Source organism: Calidris pugnax, unplaced genomic scaffold (assembly GCF_001431845.1).
Source record: "Calidris pugnax isolate Ruff unplaced genomic scaffold, ASM143184v1 scaffold44, whole genome shotgun sequence".
NCBI lineage: Eukaryota > Metazoa > Chordata > Aves > Charadriiformes > Scolopacidae > Calidris > Calidris pugnax.
In genome coordinates, this window is record NW_015094506.1 from 3,987,382 (window position 1) to 4,004,177 (window position 16,796).

The 16,796-nt window shown below is 49.7% G+C and overlaps 1 protein-coding gene and 1 long non-coding RNA gene across 2 annotated transcripts in view; one reads left to right on the plus strand and one right to left on the minus strand.

The window, feature by feature from the left end:
• The window catches only part of CBX7 (chromobox 7), an 11,434-nt gene extending 11,034 nt beyond the window's left edge, over positions 1-400 (minus strand). Inside the window, exon 1 of the mRNA XM_014963284.1 lies at positions 251-400. Coding sequence (XP_014818770.1) covers positions 251-400 — 150 coding nt within the window. The remainder of the gene's footprint in view (positions 1-250) is intronic.
• Positions 401-12,774: 12,374 nt separating this feature from the next.
• On the plus strand, positions 12,775-15,943 carry LOC106901163. Its single transcript, XR_001414263.1, has 2 exons — positions 12,775-12,886; positions 13,944-15,943. It is a non-coding gene; the product is annotated as an uncharacterized LOC106901163 (long non-coding RNA).
• The last annotated feature ends 853 nt before the right edge of the window (positions 15,944-16,796 follow it).

The window sequence follows — 16,796 nt, forward strand, 5'->3', positions numbered from 1 at the left end:
GCTTGGGCGGGAGCCGCCTGAGGGGCCGCCGCCGCCGCCGCCCCCTCAGCCCCGGCTTTCCCCCCCCGGTTTTCCCTCCCTCTGCGCGACCCCGGCTGCGGCTGGGAACCCGCTTTCCTCATGGTAAAGGGCCCAAAACATTAAGGAAGCGGTGCCCGCCGCCGGCGCGGCCTCCAGCCGCCGCCGAGCAGCTGGTGTTTGTTTAACGAGTGTTCTCCCACAGGAACGGCCCGCGGCGGTCGCCTGTCACCGGCGGCGGCGGGTGGGAAACCGCTGGCTGACCGAAGTGTGGAGGCGGGAGCGGGCCGGCCCGGTGCAGAAGGAATCCGGTGTGGCTCGCCTTGTCCAGGCACCGGCTCCGAGTGCCTCCTCCGTGAGGGCTGAGGGGCTTCGTGGGCATCGCACACCCGGGCTGCCCAGAGAGGCTGTGGAGTCTCTTTCTCTGGAGGCATCCAAAACCCTCCTGGACGCCTTCCTGTCCAACCTGCTCCGGGTGAACCTGCTTTGGCAGGGGGGTCGGACTCGATGGTCTCCGAAGGTCCCCTCCAACCCCTGCCACCCTGTCGTTTATTTTTTAAAGCCTCCTAGGGGAGCGGGGACTTATTTCCACACGTGTAGTTGCTACCTTTCCTCCCACAGCTGTGCTCCATTGCTCCTCCAGCGCTGAACGTCTCTGGATGCTGTTTGCATGCAAAGGCTGAGACTTTAGGGATGAACCTTACTGTATAAATGGCAAATATTATACAAAAGGAAGCCTTCAGTGAGAGCGAGTTAATACATGTATTAGTCATTTAGTCCAAAAGTGATAATTTTCACACAACGTACCCGATCCAGACACGTGGATGCAGTAACTGGCAGGGGTTAAGAATAAGCCCATTCTTGCCACAGCCATTCAACAACTCAAAGTTCACTGTCGGGAATTGTGAGCGTTGGGCTAACCATTAAATAAACCTAGCAGTTTGTAACACAGTTTTGGCTCTGTCGCATCATATCCGTTGAATATTCATGGATTTGGTACTGTATTGCAAAATAATAATAATAATAAGCTTTGATCTTTTTAGTCTTTCCTATTTTAAGTTTCTATGATTTAGAAACAGAGGGAAAATATTTGAGATACAAAGTAAATTTTATCTCAAAATTGGGAACTTCAGAAAAACTAAAGACAAAAGAAAACCAGATCATTTCTCTGAATTGGAATGACCTGGTTTTAATCCCTTTCCTTGCACTTGAATCCAATTACTGTGGTGCTGAACTGGAAAACGAAAGATACTGTGCTGCAACGACTACTTTAGGATTAAAAAAAAAGATAAATTAATCCCACAGTCACAACAAGCTTGCAGATAAATCCGTTATTGATAAACAGTTGCACTTCTTGGTATGGGATATTTGCAACTTGTTATTTAATGTGTGTCTTTTTGTGACCAGGGATATATGCATATATATTTTTCAAAATTAAACTTTGTTAATGAATACAAAGCAAATCAACCTGCATTTTGATTGCAAACTATATACTCTTCTTATAAATAGAGGTATACAACAAGAACCCTCACGCTCAATATTGGCAGTATAATTTCTGCAGTATTATTCTTCTTTCTTTCTGCTTTCCCCTTTCCTCACACCGGCAACTGACTCAACTGAAGTTCAAGCAATACTTGCAACGGTTATGGTGCAGCTTTCCAAAAATGACATTCCTTTGCCTGGAAGGATGAGTGATGAAATCTGTCCAGGGAATGACATCAGCATGCAGCAAAGTTCCAGGCGAATCCCACGACATCATAACCAAAATATGCCTTCCTTGTTTGCCAGGGGGGATTTTTCCCTGCAAATCCTCCTTCCTTCACGGGGGCTCCGCTCTCAGGTGCAGTTGGTGGCACTGACTGCAAAGAACCCTGTGTGAGACAGGAGCCCTGCGAGGACAATCCTCCCCCGGGTTTTTTGGGTGCCTCGTGCCTCATGTTAATTTCAGAATACGCTACTAATTGTCTCACCATAGTTCAGCCAGTTCTTGGCTTTGTTTGGGTTGGTTTGTTTTTTTGCAGAGGGTTTGTTTGTTTGGAATTTGTTTTGCAACACTTTGGGCAAAAATGTTACTTTTTAAAGCTGTTACACCACAGTTACTTTTCATTCTACTACTGGTTATAATGTAATTTCTGTAGGGTCTTTTTTTTGGCATTGACGACCAAAAACTGAAGAGCAAGAACACGTGCGTTCCTCCCTCCCCATACCAAGTTCTGCATTACCGTTAAGTGAATGTTACTGAGCCAATTTATAGGGGACTAGAAATAATTAAGGCAAACAATTTAAGCAATCAAGTTTTTTTTCAGATCTTACAGCCTGCTTTAGCAGCACTTTAAAGGGCATTCTGTGATAAAAGACCTTTTCTAAAATATATCAAGAACTAGATTACAGCAATCTTTATTGGAGTTGTTCTTGTTACAACTAATTGTTGTACAGTCACACTAATATATAGCAGTGAACTCAATGTGCAGAAAACCAAAGCAAATATTGAACCTTCCTTAGTACGAATTCGGAGACCCAGATCCAGGAGCCTTTAATCAAAATTCCAATTAACTTCAAAGAGTTTTACTGGAGTCAAAATTGCAAGCAGAATCTAGTACAGAAAAATTACCATTTTAATTGCTACTAGTCTGATTGAGCGATTCAACTTCCAGTTGATACAAGCACTTACATTAACACTAAAAAATTATTAATGGTCATTTATAGTCTACCAAGCCTAATCCTGCCAAAGATTTTTTTTTTTTTTTTTTTTTCCAGAAGACTGCAGCAAAGATCAGCACAGCTTCAAAACAACCCGGCACATCCCCTGAAGAAATGCTGCTTGATGAAGCTTCAAGAAACGACCTTGCAGCAAGAAGCCAGCCTTGGCAGGCGACGAGCGCGGTGCTGCCACGACTCCCTAACGTCGCGGGAGCTGGCAGCCATGAAGAACCGTGCTGCCCATGCCGTGTGCCATCTATCACCGCCTCGGCAGGAAAACCAGCCTCTCTCTCTCTGCCGTGCTGTATGTTTAATTATCAGTAGATGGCACTCATCGAGCTGTTCTGCGAGCGCAGGTCCATTTTATACCCAGGTCATGTTTTCAGCAGGCAGCCTGGTAACGGGTGGCAGAAATAAAGGACAGCTGACAGGCAGGGTCAGTGCTGCCCTGGCCCAGGAGAGCAGCCCACCCAGACCCCCGAGCTGGCTCAGCAAAGAAGAGTGGGCTGAGGGACAGGCAGGATGCACAGAATATTTGTGCAGTTGAGCCCAGAAAAACAACCCTGTTTGTATGCCCCTATCGATTAATGCGTTTAACGTCAGTTTCTTAAAACCTGTGGAAAGAATGCAGCTGTCCTCTGCTGCCTGTCGAGGCAGCTCCTCGGTTTCATAGAATCATAGAATGGTTCAGGTTGGAAGGGACCTTAAAGATCAACGAGTTCCAACCCCCCTGCCATGCCCTCCCACTAGACCAGGTTGCTCAAAGCCCCATCCAGCCTGGCCTTGAACACTTCCCTGGATAACCTGTTCCAGTGTTTCACCACCCTCACAGTAAAGAATTTCTTCCTAATATCTAATCTAAATCTTCTCTCTATCAGTTTAAAACCCTTACCCCATCACTCCACTCCCTGATAAATAGTCCCTCTCCTCTCCTATAGGCCCCTTTAGGTGCTGCCTCCAGGGGTTACACAGCACACACAAAGAAAACAATCATGGAAGTCCCCTTGCCTTGGCCACAGGAGACAGTCCTCAGGGTTGGAAGAAAGGTCATATGGCCCAAGATTAGGTCCCTCTGAGAGATCTGGTTGGGGTCTGCCGTGAAAAAAATACTTCCTGTGGTTCAATGTCATTTCACTGCCCCCCTTAACACCTATTTGCCCAGCACGAGATTTCTCCACTCCTTACAACACATACATGACAATTGTCTACTGCAGCCTTTTGTCCTCTTTAGATCAGAGCACCCAGCATTTCTCTTTCATTGTGGCCGTGCCTTGGGCACAGGTGTGAGGCACCTGGAGCACCGTCTAAATGGGATGGCAAGCACTGAATCCCAGACTATGATCCTCTAAACACCACACAGCTAGAACTTGTCCCTTGGCAAGTGGTGGACAAGCCCTTGGTGGGCTGCTCAGTTTTCCTCTGCACCTTGGCTTGCACATAGGTGTGACTGGGAACCACCAGGTAGGTGTTTCTTCCCAGTCTTCCTTGAAGAGCTCAGCTACTTCCCAGAGCAGGATCAGTACAGAAAATAGCAGCGACCCTTTTTCTTTGAAAATGCCGCTGGTAGAGGACTTGTTTTCTTACCTGTTAAACAATAGCTCAACAGTTATAGCACACACCCAGCAGTGCTGGTGGTCAAGGTCCGGTCCCTCCTCTGTCTTCAGGATGATGAAATCCCACCTTCTGGGAAACTGCCCCAAACACCAGTCTGTTATCTATCTCAGGAGCAAGGGGAGCACACATTCACCCCCTGCAGTTGTCTCGCTTGGTGCAAGGCAAATTCAGAGTTCATTGGGCTGGGGAGCAGGTGTGACACATCTCATCTTCATGGTCATTCTCCTGGGCAAGGGGAGATCTGTGTCCCAATCCCAATCCTTGGCTGTGTGTGTATGTTATCCATCGCCTACCTCATGTGAAATACATAAACAGGTCCTAGTGAAGGTGCTGAAATGCCGGTCTCCACCTTCCAAGATAAACACTTAGCTAGAGAATGGTCTTCCTTCTCTCTGGGCCACTTTGACTGCTGAGCACTTCTGTGTCACCGCAGTGACAGTACACAGTTCCTCTATGGGAAGCTGGAGTAGGATTTTCAGTGCTCTGAAGCCTAGACTTGAAGTGTGGGTGGGCAAGGGAAAATGAATGCTCTTGGGGTTTGTTGTTTTAAAAAATATTTTTGTGGTTTCAATGAAATTGAGCTTTGTTGTTTCAATTAATTAGAGTTTTGTTGTTTTAGTGAAAGCCTGCCCATCTGTGGACATGTGATATGTCTTTGAAAAGCCACGGCTCCCACAGGCTCTATAGAAAATTCTTCAGCTGTTCATCGCTTAAAACTCCCCAAAAACTCCCACTCTCATGTATGATCCTCTCACGGCACCTCCTACCTGTAGAGCATCCAGCCCTAAAAATGTTTCTTTTCACAGAGGACTGTTTGCATGAGGCAGTGCATGTGCCCTGATCTTTCCACTGTGAAGGGACCAGAGATGCAGTATTCCCTTTCTTCATGCCTGAAGCACTCTGAAAATTTTGAAAGACTTAAAAACCAGGTATAGGGCCAGAGTCTGTTTCACACTTAGTTGAGGGTTCAGCATCTGCACAGTCCGTGATGTGATTGGCATTTGTGTTCAGATCTCCTGCTTTAGTGCCAGAAGCAGGCACCCAACCTTCACGGCAGGACACATCTGGGTTATGTGCCCTTGGGACGCAGAAGCTAGGAGGTGCTCTTCTTCCACACCATATTATACTGTGCCCTGTCCTGCCATGCTATGTGGGGTAGAGTGGACTAGGATGGTGGAAAGACCACACTGAAGTCCCTGCAGGATGAGGAGAATACCTAGTTCAGACCTCCCACTTTCTGGGAGAGGGCTCTGACCACACAGGTACCACTTATACACATGCTGTCCTCTGCAATGGTACCTTGACAAGAGGCCTCTCCTCTGATGGGTGTCTGACCTGAGATCATGACAGAGAAAGTAGAAGGAAGAGGAAGAATGCACAGCCCTAACTCCTAAGCTCCAGGGGAAGGATTGAGCTCTCAAACATTTTCTGCTTGCTGTCTCCTTGTCCTGGGTGATGGTTTAGCCTTTGGGGTGTCTTCTTAATATCAGCAGAGCCAGAAACCTGAATGCAGTACTGGGAAGAACCTCATTGTCTTGCTTTCTGGGTCTGAGAAGGCAGCTGTGACTGGCATGAATCTTTGTGGTTGGACTCGATGATCTCAAAGGGCCCTTCCAACCATGAAGATTCTGTGATCTGTGATTTACGCTGTGTGTGGAGCATTTGTTCTCCTTCTCTTTGATGATTTCCCACCTAAAAACTGAGCACCAGCTGGTTTCTTCCTGTGGGAATGTCATTTAGGCCATTTAGAGCCATTCCTGATTGTCATGCCCGACCGTTGTTCTCACCGATCAAATGGAGCCCAACTTCTGCCTCCTAAAAAATAGGAGTTCATGGCTTGTCACTCAGGAGGGTGACAGCAGCAACAAGCTGGTGACTCCCAGGAGGAGGGTGCAGGTTGCAACACTCTGCACCGTGTCACCTCTCTGTCCTGTCCCTTGGAAGCACTGTTTCCAGAAGTGGTGCAGGGAAAGGAGTTACTCTAATTTGTTACTCAACCACCTTTGACTTGTCTTGTGTATTTTGGGGCTTGGCAAAAAAAGCTGCTCTGTGACTTGTCCACAGAACAGGGTTGGTATTACTTGCTGCCTAATGGCTGGGTTGTAAGGGTGGAATAAGTAATTTTTGAAGCACTGGGAGAGGGAAAAGGCATTAGAGAGGAATGAAGTGCCCCGAGGAGTCCTTTGCCTTATTTCCCTGCACTCGATGGCTTGAATCTGGGCTCTGCACGGGGCTTGTTCATTAGGTGGCACTACAGGCCCAGGATTTCGCGGGGGAACCCAGTCTGCAGAGGGCTCCTCCGGGTCTCAGCAGAGGTTCGGAGGCTCAGATGCTTCGTTTCCCTATTTGCGTGGGTTTGTGTTGTTGTTTTTTTTTTTTCCTGGGAAAACACGCTGTCCTGACAAATCCTGGAAGAACACAGAAGTGGTATTGCAAAAGCAAAGCAGCAGCAATCAAGACTTCCGATACGGCCGCCTGGGCCTGAAGTCTCCAGGAACTGCACGGGGGTGGGGAGCTGGAGCTGCTTTGGGGTAAAACCCGTGCAAAGAGCTGCAGTCCATCTCCTGCCCCGGCTGCACCGAGGCAGGGCAAAGGGCAGCACCATGGGGCTGCTGCTTTCCCCTCAACTGGGAGACAGCAGAGCCGTCCTCTCAAAAGTCTTATCCTTTCTCCAACGGCCCGTGGAGAAGCCTCAAGGGCTGCTGGCCAGACGTGGTCTTCAAGGAGCAGGCACCATGCCACTGCGAATGTGGCTCCCGCCTCTGCTGTGGGGCCAGCAGCGATGCCCGGCACCTGACCTGGGGCCAGGAGCTTTTGAGTAGAAGGTACCCAACAGGTCTCAGGTTGTGCCTCTTCAACTTAAATGTTCTCAGCTGAACTCAGGTAGGGAAGGTGCCTGTGCTCTTTTACAGCCATCCAGCCACCTTCTCCCTCACCTTAATTTCCTTGGAATTTCCTTGGGTAAATGTTTATACAATTTTTTTTTCAAAGCCAGGGAGTGTATGGGCAAGATCTGGGAGCGCTTCCCTTGAACAATTTGGTTGGAGGTGTTTTCACTCCCTCCCCCAGCGCTGCCAGTTATCCCAGCCCTGGCTCAGTCCTCGCAAAAGCCTGGCTCTACCAAGGCACACCTGACTTGGCTGGCAAGTGCCACAGCTATTCCTGCCCCAGAGCCCCGCTAGAGCAGGACCTGGGCTCCTTCCATCCCAGCTGACAGCTCAGTCATTCCCCAGCCCCGGGTCAGTAACCTGCAGCCTACCCAGTGCCCCTCTGTCTGAAACTGAAAGATAAATGCCCTTGAAATCTGAAGTAACCACGATAATTTTATTTTCAACAGGAAAATGGACTGTTTTTTCCCCTTATCTAATTGATTAGGAATGTCAAATATTCCTTTCTGTACGCTGTGCATGCCTCTTATTTATGTAGGAAGCAGCTGGTCTAGGGATTGAGCCAAACACTTTTTTTTTTAACCAGAAAAAAATTAAGCTTTCTTTTGGGGCTTGGGGGGGGTGGGTGTCACTGTATTTCATCGCGAGTTGACAGATAGAATCCATCTCTCTGCTTTTCCCTCTGCGCCCTGACATGTCTCTGGGAAACGCTCACCACGTCCCCGCTTCAAAGAAAACTGCAGGTGTCTGGGAGAACTGGGGCGAGGAGGGAGCATGGGGACACAGTCAGGCCAAGGGGATATTTGCAGCTCAGCAGCCACGTCTGGGCACCCGAATGACATCAGGAAAAAAAAAAAAAGGAAAAAAAAGAAAAAAAAGAAGAAACCAACTTGGCTTTTGTCTGGGTAGATTTCTGGCCACTTCTATTTCTGCACATTGCTGAGAAGTACTAGATGCAGCAGTTACTATCTAGAGGATGATATTAGCTTTGCGTCCGCGTGATTCTAAGTAATTCCTTTCTGTAATGGGCTTAAAATGGAGCGTATGTTCCCATTTTTCTCAGTAGGCAGTTACGCTTCCCATCTGAAGTCACACAGCCTTAGACTGAGTTTCAGAAAGTTTTCTCAGCAAGAGCCTGAAATTGCAACGCAGTTCGATTTGTTGCTGAGGAAATCTGATTGATGGCTACAGCACCCTCTGCTTGCAAAACCCAACAGAAAGACAGGTCTTGGTACAATTTGGTCAAAAGGGTAAGCGACCCCACCCTAAAAGATGTAGGACTCTGTAGAGTAACTGGTCATCATAACACCTAGAAAAAGGCGTTCGTGAAAATAAAGTTGCCAATCTATAGAACTGTTTTGTGGGATAAACATGCAAATAATTTAAACAGGAGGAAAAATACACAATCAACCTTCTAGGTGTCACCGTAAAACTGTCACTATGGATGTGCCTCATCCCAAAGCAGCCTGCTGCAGCTCCACATGACCACAGCCAGTGGTTTTGGGAGTGGGTAGTTTGTTTAAAAAGGGATGTACAAGAGAAACGGTAATGAAAACACTCAGTAAGGCACAAATTGCATGAGGAACGTAAAAGTGTATCTCCAGTGACACCTTTATTCTCAGAAGGTGAGAGCAGTGATACATTGGTGGATCACTGAGCTAGCGATCTTTCATTCAATGTAGGGTTGGCATCATCTGCAGGAGGTTTATACCTGAGTAGAAAGAGCTGGGAGATACCAAATAAATGTGGTATGTCTTACATCTCCTTTTAAAAGTGTTCACATGACATTTTGTCACTCAGCTCTGGCTGAGGTCACCACCATTCCTTCCCACTTTCTGTGACACAGATCAGCCTGGAGGGTTTTCATCACACGTCCCAGATGTGTCCCTGCCTCCATAACCCAAATGGGATCATGCATTGTAGTTAGCAGAGCAGCCACAAATGGGGTGCAAGTGGGGGAGAAAACAGAACCAGAGATGGATTTTCCCAGTTGAAATAGCTCATGATCTCAGTGACAGGTTGCTAGGGGAAGAGGTTGTTCTGATAGTCACCTTGAAAATACCTTAACCTGGTGAGTAGGCATGAGACTGACACAGATTTCAACATGCAAAGGGTTCCATGACCAGCCAAGCCCATCACTTATCTACATGGGCCTCCAAGGTTGAGTCCTGAAGACCATTAAAAATGGTTTGAAGAGCACATTCACAGCAATATCAAGACAACCTGAACTATCCTGATGGAAGTGTTGCCCTCTATTTATCCTAGTTGTGCAGCATTTCCAAGAGCCATTTCAAAGCCAACCTCTTGGTTGTCATTGGGGCTATGGCCAGAACGACACTCTGTCCCTCAAAGCTGAACATTCAGCAGTAACTGAGCTGCTGAATGCTGCTTGATGGGCTCGTAGGGATGGGGCAGCTGAAAAGACTTGACTTCACCTGATCTGGCGGGGAACGCTGGGATTTGTTTAATCAGCTAGACAAACAACCTCCAGCACCTGCTCCCTTAGCAGAAGAGGCCAAGCAACTAATATTTTGCCGGATAAAAGTTTCCATCAAGTTCTCACCGGTGGGAGGGAGAATTCCCGGCAGCCCCTCTCTCCATCCCCCAGACCTGTTCACAAGGGCTGACCCCCACATGGAGGCAAATGTGGTCAACCTGGTTGCTCCCACCAGGCATGAGGACACATAGACCCAGTAATTTGGGCCAAATCTTTAGGTTTGGCTATTCCAGGCTTTTACTAGTGTTATCAGGAGCTGGTGAATTGCCAAAGGTTTGGCAGCTGATAAAAACGAGTGCCGTGCCAGATCCAGGGAAAACCCCAGGCTCAGAAGCAAGTTGCTAGCCCCAGCAGCTCTTTCCTACATGTTCCAAGGTCCCCGAGGGACATATTCTTTGACAACGCCATTGGAGGACGAGGCAAGCTCTGCATGTTGAGCAAGCTGAATTTCGCTGAGGCAGCGGTTCCCATGATCAAATTTTAACACTAACTGTAGTCGTTAAATAAATCAAGGCAGGAGCCGTGTTCCCAGACTTGCTGCTGCTTGTCATACACTGGCACATTGTTGTCCTGAGGTGGGATTCACTGCGCTCGGTGTTTGCCAGCTAAAAATTAAGCACCTTAAATTGAGCTGACTGAAAATGAAGCAGTCAAACACTAGCAGCCCTTGTCTCCTCCTCTAGACAAAGGAGACCGTTGAGCACTGCCACAGAATGATTCATCCCATCCTTAAAAAAAGTTAAGCCGGGGAATTAAGTTGCTTTCTGGACTTGCCCATTTGGCTCCGTTGACTATGGAGGGAGCTGAGACAGCTGGCTGAGACTTCAGAGCCGATGTTTAGACATCTGCTGAAAGGTGAATCCCAAGAAGGTGAGATTTCTGCCCCGGTGAGCAACCAGAGTTACCACCACACACGGATGGGTTTGGATACACATGGAGGGCACAGTGAGCAGAGGGGAAGGACAAACACTTCTGCAAGGCTGTGTGCTGCATCCAGCTCTGCCCCGGTTTCCTTCCTAAAGACCTCTCTCTAATCCATCTCCAAAACCTCTTTGCCTCAAAGGCAAACCTTTGCTCAGAAACCAGCTTTCACTGACCAAGAGGTTGCCCTGACAGCAGATGTGACTGACCACGTACACCCTGTAGCACCACCTTCTTCTGGGTGGGAGAAGGACAGACCAAACCAGTGTCAAGAAGATGTCACTTTCACAAGGCATTTATTATTATCCAGAACACAAATCCATCACCCGGAGGCAGGACCTGACGTTTGAGCCCATACAACGTGGGTAGGTGGGATCTGGATTGCCTCAGGAGTGTCAGCGCACAAGGTCAATCCTTGAAACAAATGAGTTTGCTCAACTGAGGGCGTCAGTGGACATGTATGTCAAATGCCTGCCTACCTACACCTGCCATCTGCTCCTCCACTGCAGAGCCTGTCCCTCTTTTCTGGTGCCAGGACAAGGCTGGCCAGCTGTGCATGCTGTTGGCTGAGTGCTGAGCCTTGTTGGAACAGAGATGTGCTGTGTCTGTGAGCACCCAAGGTCTACTGGGTCCATCTTGCCCAGCAGCCCATGTCCTCATGTAAGAAAGCAGAAATCTGGGGAGACATGTTTACGGCTGAAGTAATGCCATTTTGTGTACAAAGGCTCCATTTTGATTTTTCAAAGGGCAACTCCTTTCCTTCTTGCACCTGCTATTTAATCAGAAATCCCAATAATCCTCAGAGAGAGATACGGATCTGATCAGCCCCTTGAAGACTGTTGATTGACACTGCCAACAAATGAGAGGCGTGGTGTCTCAGATGCTAGATGTCTCAGGAAAGAAGTTAGAATAAACAAAAACAGTTTTACTTGGATTCCCCCACAACACAGACTTTAAATGCAGTCAGTTGGGTGCCAGTGACACTGTCATTGGGAAGAGAAATCCCGAAGAAAGGAAAGCTAAGTGTGAGCCAAATGGGAACTGAAGAGCCAAGGTGCAAGTAACAGGGGTTCCCCTCATCTCAGCCAGGAAGCCTGGCCAGAAATGTCATGAAACCTTTCATCCCATGCCTGATGTATATTGTTTTGCTATTCTGTTTTATTTAATCTGGAAATAAATTGATGTATATGATACGACCGCCGTGATTAGCTATCATGGATGTCGTCATATCTTGGGTTTGGCTACATGGGGGTGGCTTGGGATGGCCACCTAGCTTACCTTGAGGAGATATTATCCTGCAAAGCGGCTAAGCCTGGGTCATGCTGGTGGATGGGAGAGGTCAGGAGACATGCTGAAGAGCCCCCAGTCCCCACAGGAAAGCTGGGGGGCAGCAGATGGCTCCTGCTCCTCCATGGTGCTGGGAATGGGTGATCCATGGTGGTGGGGATGAGCAGCAGCCCCAAAATGCCAACGCTGCCGTGACAGGAGCCATCCGTGCTGACCGACCCCTGTGCAGCAGGGGTGAAAAACAAAAACCAGCCCAGGAGAGCCTTGTTGCAAGAAGGAAATATTATTTAACGTGCATTGTGTTGGGAAAGGAAAACAAGGGTCCTGGCGCTGGGCCAGGTCCATTGGCTTCTTTTTTTTTTTTTTTTTTTCTCTTTTCTTTTCTTCTGGGCAATTGTTCTAGGGAGGCCAATTATTTTTTTTTTTTTTTTTGAGGGGGGTTGTTTTTTGCTTTGTTTTGTTTTCTTTGGTGTTTTCGGAGTTGACAATGCTCGGGGTAATTTCTCGGCGCTCTTCCTGTGTTTTGGCACAGGGGCTGCCCGAGCACTCGGCCGTGCTTCCTGTGGCAGAGACACCACCACCATGGCCATGGCCACCACCAGCGGCCTGCGGGTTGCATCATCGGGCGAGCAGGGGGCTTCTGGCCTGCCCCGGGGGGCAGGAGGGAGAGGGGAGGGAGCGGGGCAGCGGGGGTGAGTCAGTGTGGAAAGGCAGCACGCATTGCTGCGGGGTGACTCACCAGCCCTTAGGAAGAAAAAAAAAAAAAAAGAAAAAAAAAAAATTCCAGCCAAATTCTTTCGGGGAGGTAAACAAGGTCACGCAGCGCGGCGAGATCCTGTTTACCTGAGACAGGACGTCTTTGCAGAGCCGGCGCTGGAAGCGGGGGGACGGGTTGACATGACTCAGGGGTGGCCGACGTGGGGAGACGGGGCTGGGGCCACCTCTCAGCCTGAGGGACATGGTGAGTAGGGGGCGAACCCCCCACCGTGGGGCTGGATGCTCCCCTCTGTAGAGACTCACCCTGCCGCTCTGTGGCTCTGCCAGGGGGGAGAGCAGGTGGTGAGGGACCACTGGGTGACAGCAGGGCTGTGCCGGCACTTGATGTCCACCTCCAGCCCTCCCCTGGTGGCTCCAACCTGCTCCCAGCCTCCTGCCCCTACCCTGTCACAAGCGGGCACTTTGCCCCCCGGCCCCACGAGGAAGCCCCGGTGGCCACACGGTTAATCAGAGCCCATTCCAGACGCTGACTGAGTGTTTTTTCCTGATAACAAGACGTGTGTGAGTGTGCGTCGCTCGGGTGAATATCCTGTTCTTGCGACGGGCCGGAGATGTGGGGGGCAGCGGCGGGGGGGGCAGACGACAGGGCAGCGCGCCGGGATTTCGCATTCCTGGCATTCCTGCCTTGGCCAGCAGCGACTGCAAAACAGCCCAGCGGGGGGGACAGGGCACCCACGGGTGGCCACCTGCACACCCGTGCTTCACCTCCATCACTGCCTCCCCGGCGAGCCCAGCTGTAACACCAGGGTGAGGGGTAAGTATGGACCACCTCTCCGTGGCCACCATATCTCTAGATGGAAACAGCCCAACCCCTTCGGTGTCTCCTCTTTCCCTGGAGGTCTTGGCCCCTTTTCCATCACCTGTCCATAGATTTGACCATCCCAGCTGTGTCCTGGGAGTGCCTTCTCTTGCACTGCCCTCATGCTCTGGTTCCTGCAGCAGGACACATTGATGTGAATCCACCCGGGGGGCTCAGGGGCACCTGCTGCGGGATGAAATGCTGAGGAACGTTGCCAAGTCCTCGTGTCCTGCCTTCAGCCACCTCAATCAACCAGCAAAGACATCTTGCAAGGACTTTGCCCTCTGGTCTCACGGTCTGGGCTTTCACTGGATGAGAAAGTCCCACTGGGGTGTTGTGCATGGGGAGGGCAGGGATATATGGGAGCAGAAGTTACCCCGGTCTGCGCAGTTGAATTTAGCTCTCAATAAGCACAACTCTCCAGCCCCTTTCTTTTCCACAGTCTCCAACCCAGCAGCCAGGCTGAGCTTCTCACCAGGACCAGAGATGTGAAAGATGCTCAGCACTTCCCCTGCTCCCAAGCTGCCGTTGGGAACCAGCACAGTGATGGAGAATCCCACGGGACACCCTTCTTCTGTTGGCACTGCTTCAGCTCTCAGGGGTGAGGAAAGAACCCACAGCCCTGCTTCACACCAAAAAAAAACCCACAGAGTCCAAGGGTGCCCCTCACCTGGATGCCTGGACCCATTCCCAGCCCTTCTGCCCTTGAAGACGTGAGCCAGGATGTCCAATCCAATTTAAATTGCTGCAGCAAGAAGAGCTCTTTTCTTTCATCTTTTTTTTTCTTTTTCCCACCCTTTTTTCATTGACACAACAAACCAAACAGGGCCAACGCTGACCCTTGACCAGCGCTCCGTCATGATGTTTTTTTCTCACGGTCAAACCAAGAACCTCGGGTTCTTGCATAACCAGGTACTTGGGAAAAGAAAGATTTCTTTCTTTCTTTAAAACACACCCCTGTTCTGGCTCCTCCAGCTTCCCGCTTTCCCCTTTCACAACCTGGCAGGGTTTGGTAGCCTTCTCAGTGAAAGAGACACGTCTTGTAGCCCCAAGGACCACTAAAAAGAAGGAGAAGGAGAAAGGAGACTCCCCGGATCCCATCACCAGCTGCAGACACATGTGTTGGTGGAAGGGGAAGGGACGGGGAGGAAAGAGGATGGTGCCTCTGGTCACGTGCAGGACCCCGTTTTTGAGGAATTGAAAGCGTGTTAAATCTGCAAGATTTCAAACAAAAAAACCAAACCCAAGGATGCTTCTGCATTTTAGGAAGCGGCCGTTGCAGTCATGCCCCTGAGGGCTGGGCAGGCTTGCAGGAGGCTCTCGAGGGAGTCCTGGGGGTGATAGCCATCCCTGCAGCCATCGGGGGGAAAATTGGGGCACACTGGGCACGGGTTTGGCCCACGACTGGGTGGGGAGCAGGGATCCCAGCCTCATCCCAGAGCCTGCTGCCTTTGCCCTGGCAGCCATGGGGTGAGGAACTAGTGAGGTTTGGGCTTTGTTTAGCATTTGTCTGTTTGGGGGCGAGGGGGACTTATCACCAAACCTTGGTGGTTTTGGTAGATCTGTGTATTTCTTTGGTGCATTTCTGGTGGGGGAATCCCCCGTGACACAGGGTCGGGGTATCTGCGGGACTGCAGCCAACACCAGATGAGCCACCTTCGCTCACCGTGGAGGCAGGTCCTCTCTGTCTCAGGGCCTGGCTCCACAGAGAAGAGCTGCTGTGTGTCAATCCCAATTTTCTTCCCAGTGCAGAGGGCCTTTTTACTCCCCCACTGGAAGGGGACCAAGCCGCGCTGCAGAAGAACGCTTGGTGCAGGACAAGGCAAAGGGGGCTTCTGCAGCTTTGAACTCAGTCCCCAGTGCTGTGCAGGAGCTCCATGAGGAGCTCCACTTCTTCCTAAATTCCTTAATTTTAACTTCTTTTCAAACAGCTTTTTACATGTGCAGCTGAGGAGATATCTGGTATTGGGGAAAGGTGGGAAGATTTTGGACAACATATTGACAAGCATCTTATAAACAAATGTAATGACCCAGTGTCCATAGAAGGAGTGGTGTCAAAGTCTGACACTTGCTGGGAAAGCCTCTCTCAGCCTGATGATACTGCTTGGGAATGGGCATGCGTGAGTCTCGTGCTGCCCAGAGCAAAGGTCCAAAGATCAGGATCTTAATCAGAGGAACAAAGCTCCAGTCACTCAAAGACTTCAGCCCTGCCCAGAGCTCCCAAACAACTCAGGTCCTTGGGAATGGGAAAACCCCAGCAGAGATTTGCTGGACTCCCAGAGGATTACAGAATGACTAAACCTGTTAGGTCACCCAAATGATCTGCTTCCTTTTATGGTCAAAATCAAGCGTCAGAATCACAGGTTTCCTCTTTCCTTAGAACTGGGCTTTCTTGATACCACAAATCCTTCTTGCAATGCTAAAATTAAATGTCTGAAAGCACATGCATAGTGTTGCAATCTTGCTGCTTTGCTTACTGGTCTGTGTAATGCATGAGTTGAGTAACAAACAATAGAGGTTGGAAATAGCTGGGACCGAGATTTCCTCTTTCAATTGCAGAATTGTTTCCTTGACTGGTGCGTGCTTAAGCCAGGTGGCAAAATGCTTGCCCCAACCAAGTTTCCTGGCAAGCAGGAGGGGTCTTTGGGTGAGGGGTGGAAAGGAGTGAAAGAAAAAGCTCCCAAAAAGTAACTCCTGCCTTTCTCAGGTGTAGCTTCGCCCTCCTACTCCTTTGCAAGTTCACTGTCTCTCAGTGGCTGGTTCTCGCAGCTCTTTGCAAACTTCCCAGGTCCATTTTTAAGCCAGTGGATGGGACCTATTGCCACCCCATATGAGTGATGGAGACCTGAGATGCAGATACCCATACCCAGAGCCCCTCTGATACTGCCAGCACCTGGCACTGTGACCTCTCCCATCCAGTGACACATAGCCCAGGGAGCCAGGTCCTACCAGCCCTGATGGGAAGCATCAGAGCTTGTTGGTCTCCCAAATTCAAGAACTGCTGTGACCGATTACACACCCACCTTAGCTCAAAGTCCCAAGTGGAACCAGCTCCAGCTGAGCTTAGGCATCCAGGTCTCATCAGGCTCTTACTTCCCTCCACTCCAGTTCAACAGGGACTCAACACATTGGAGGTTTAGGGCCCACCTGCCTTACCCATGGCTTGGCAGGAGCCCTGGCAGGGAAGTTGTCATGTCCTGGTCTCCAGGGGAACCACTAGTCCATTGAACACAGGTGGGGAGCTTGCGATGGAGCAACTTTCCTGGATGCAGCAGACCCATCTGGATCTGACTGA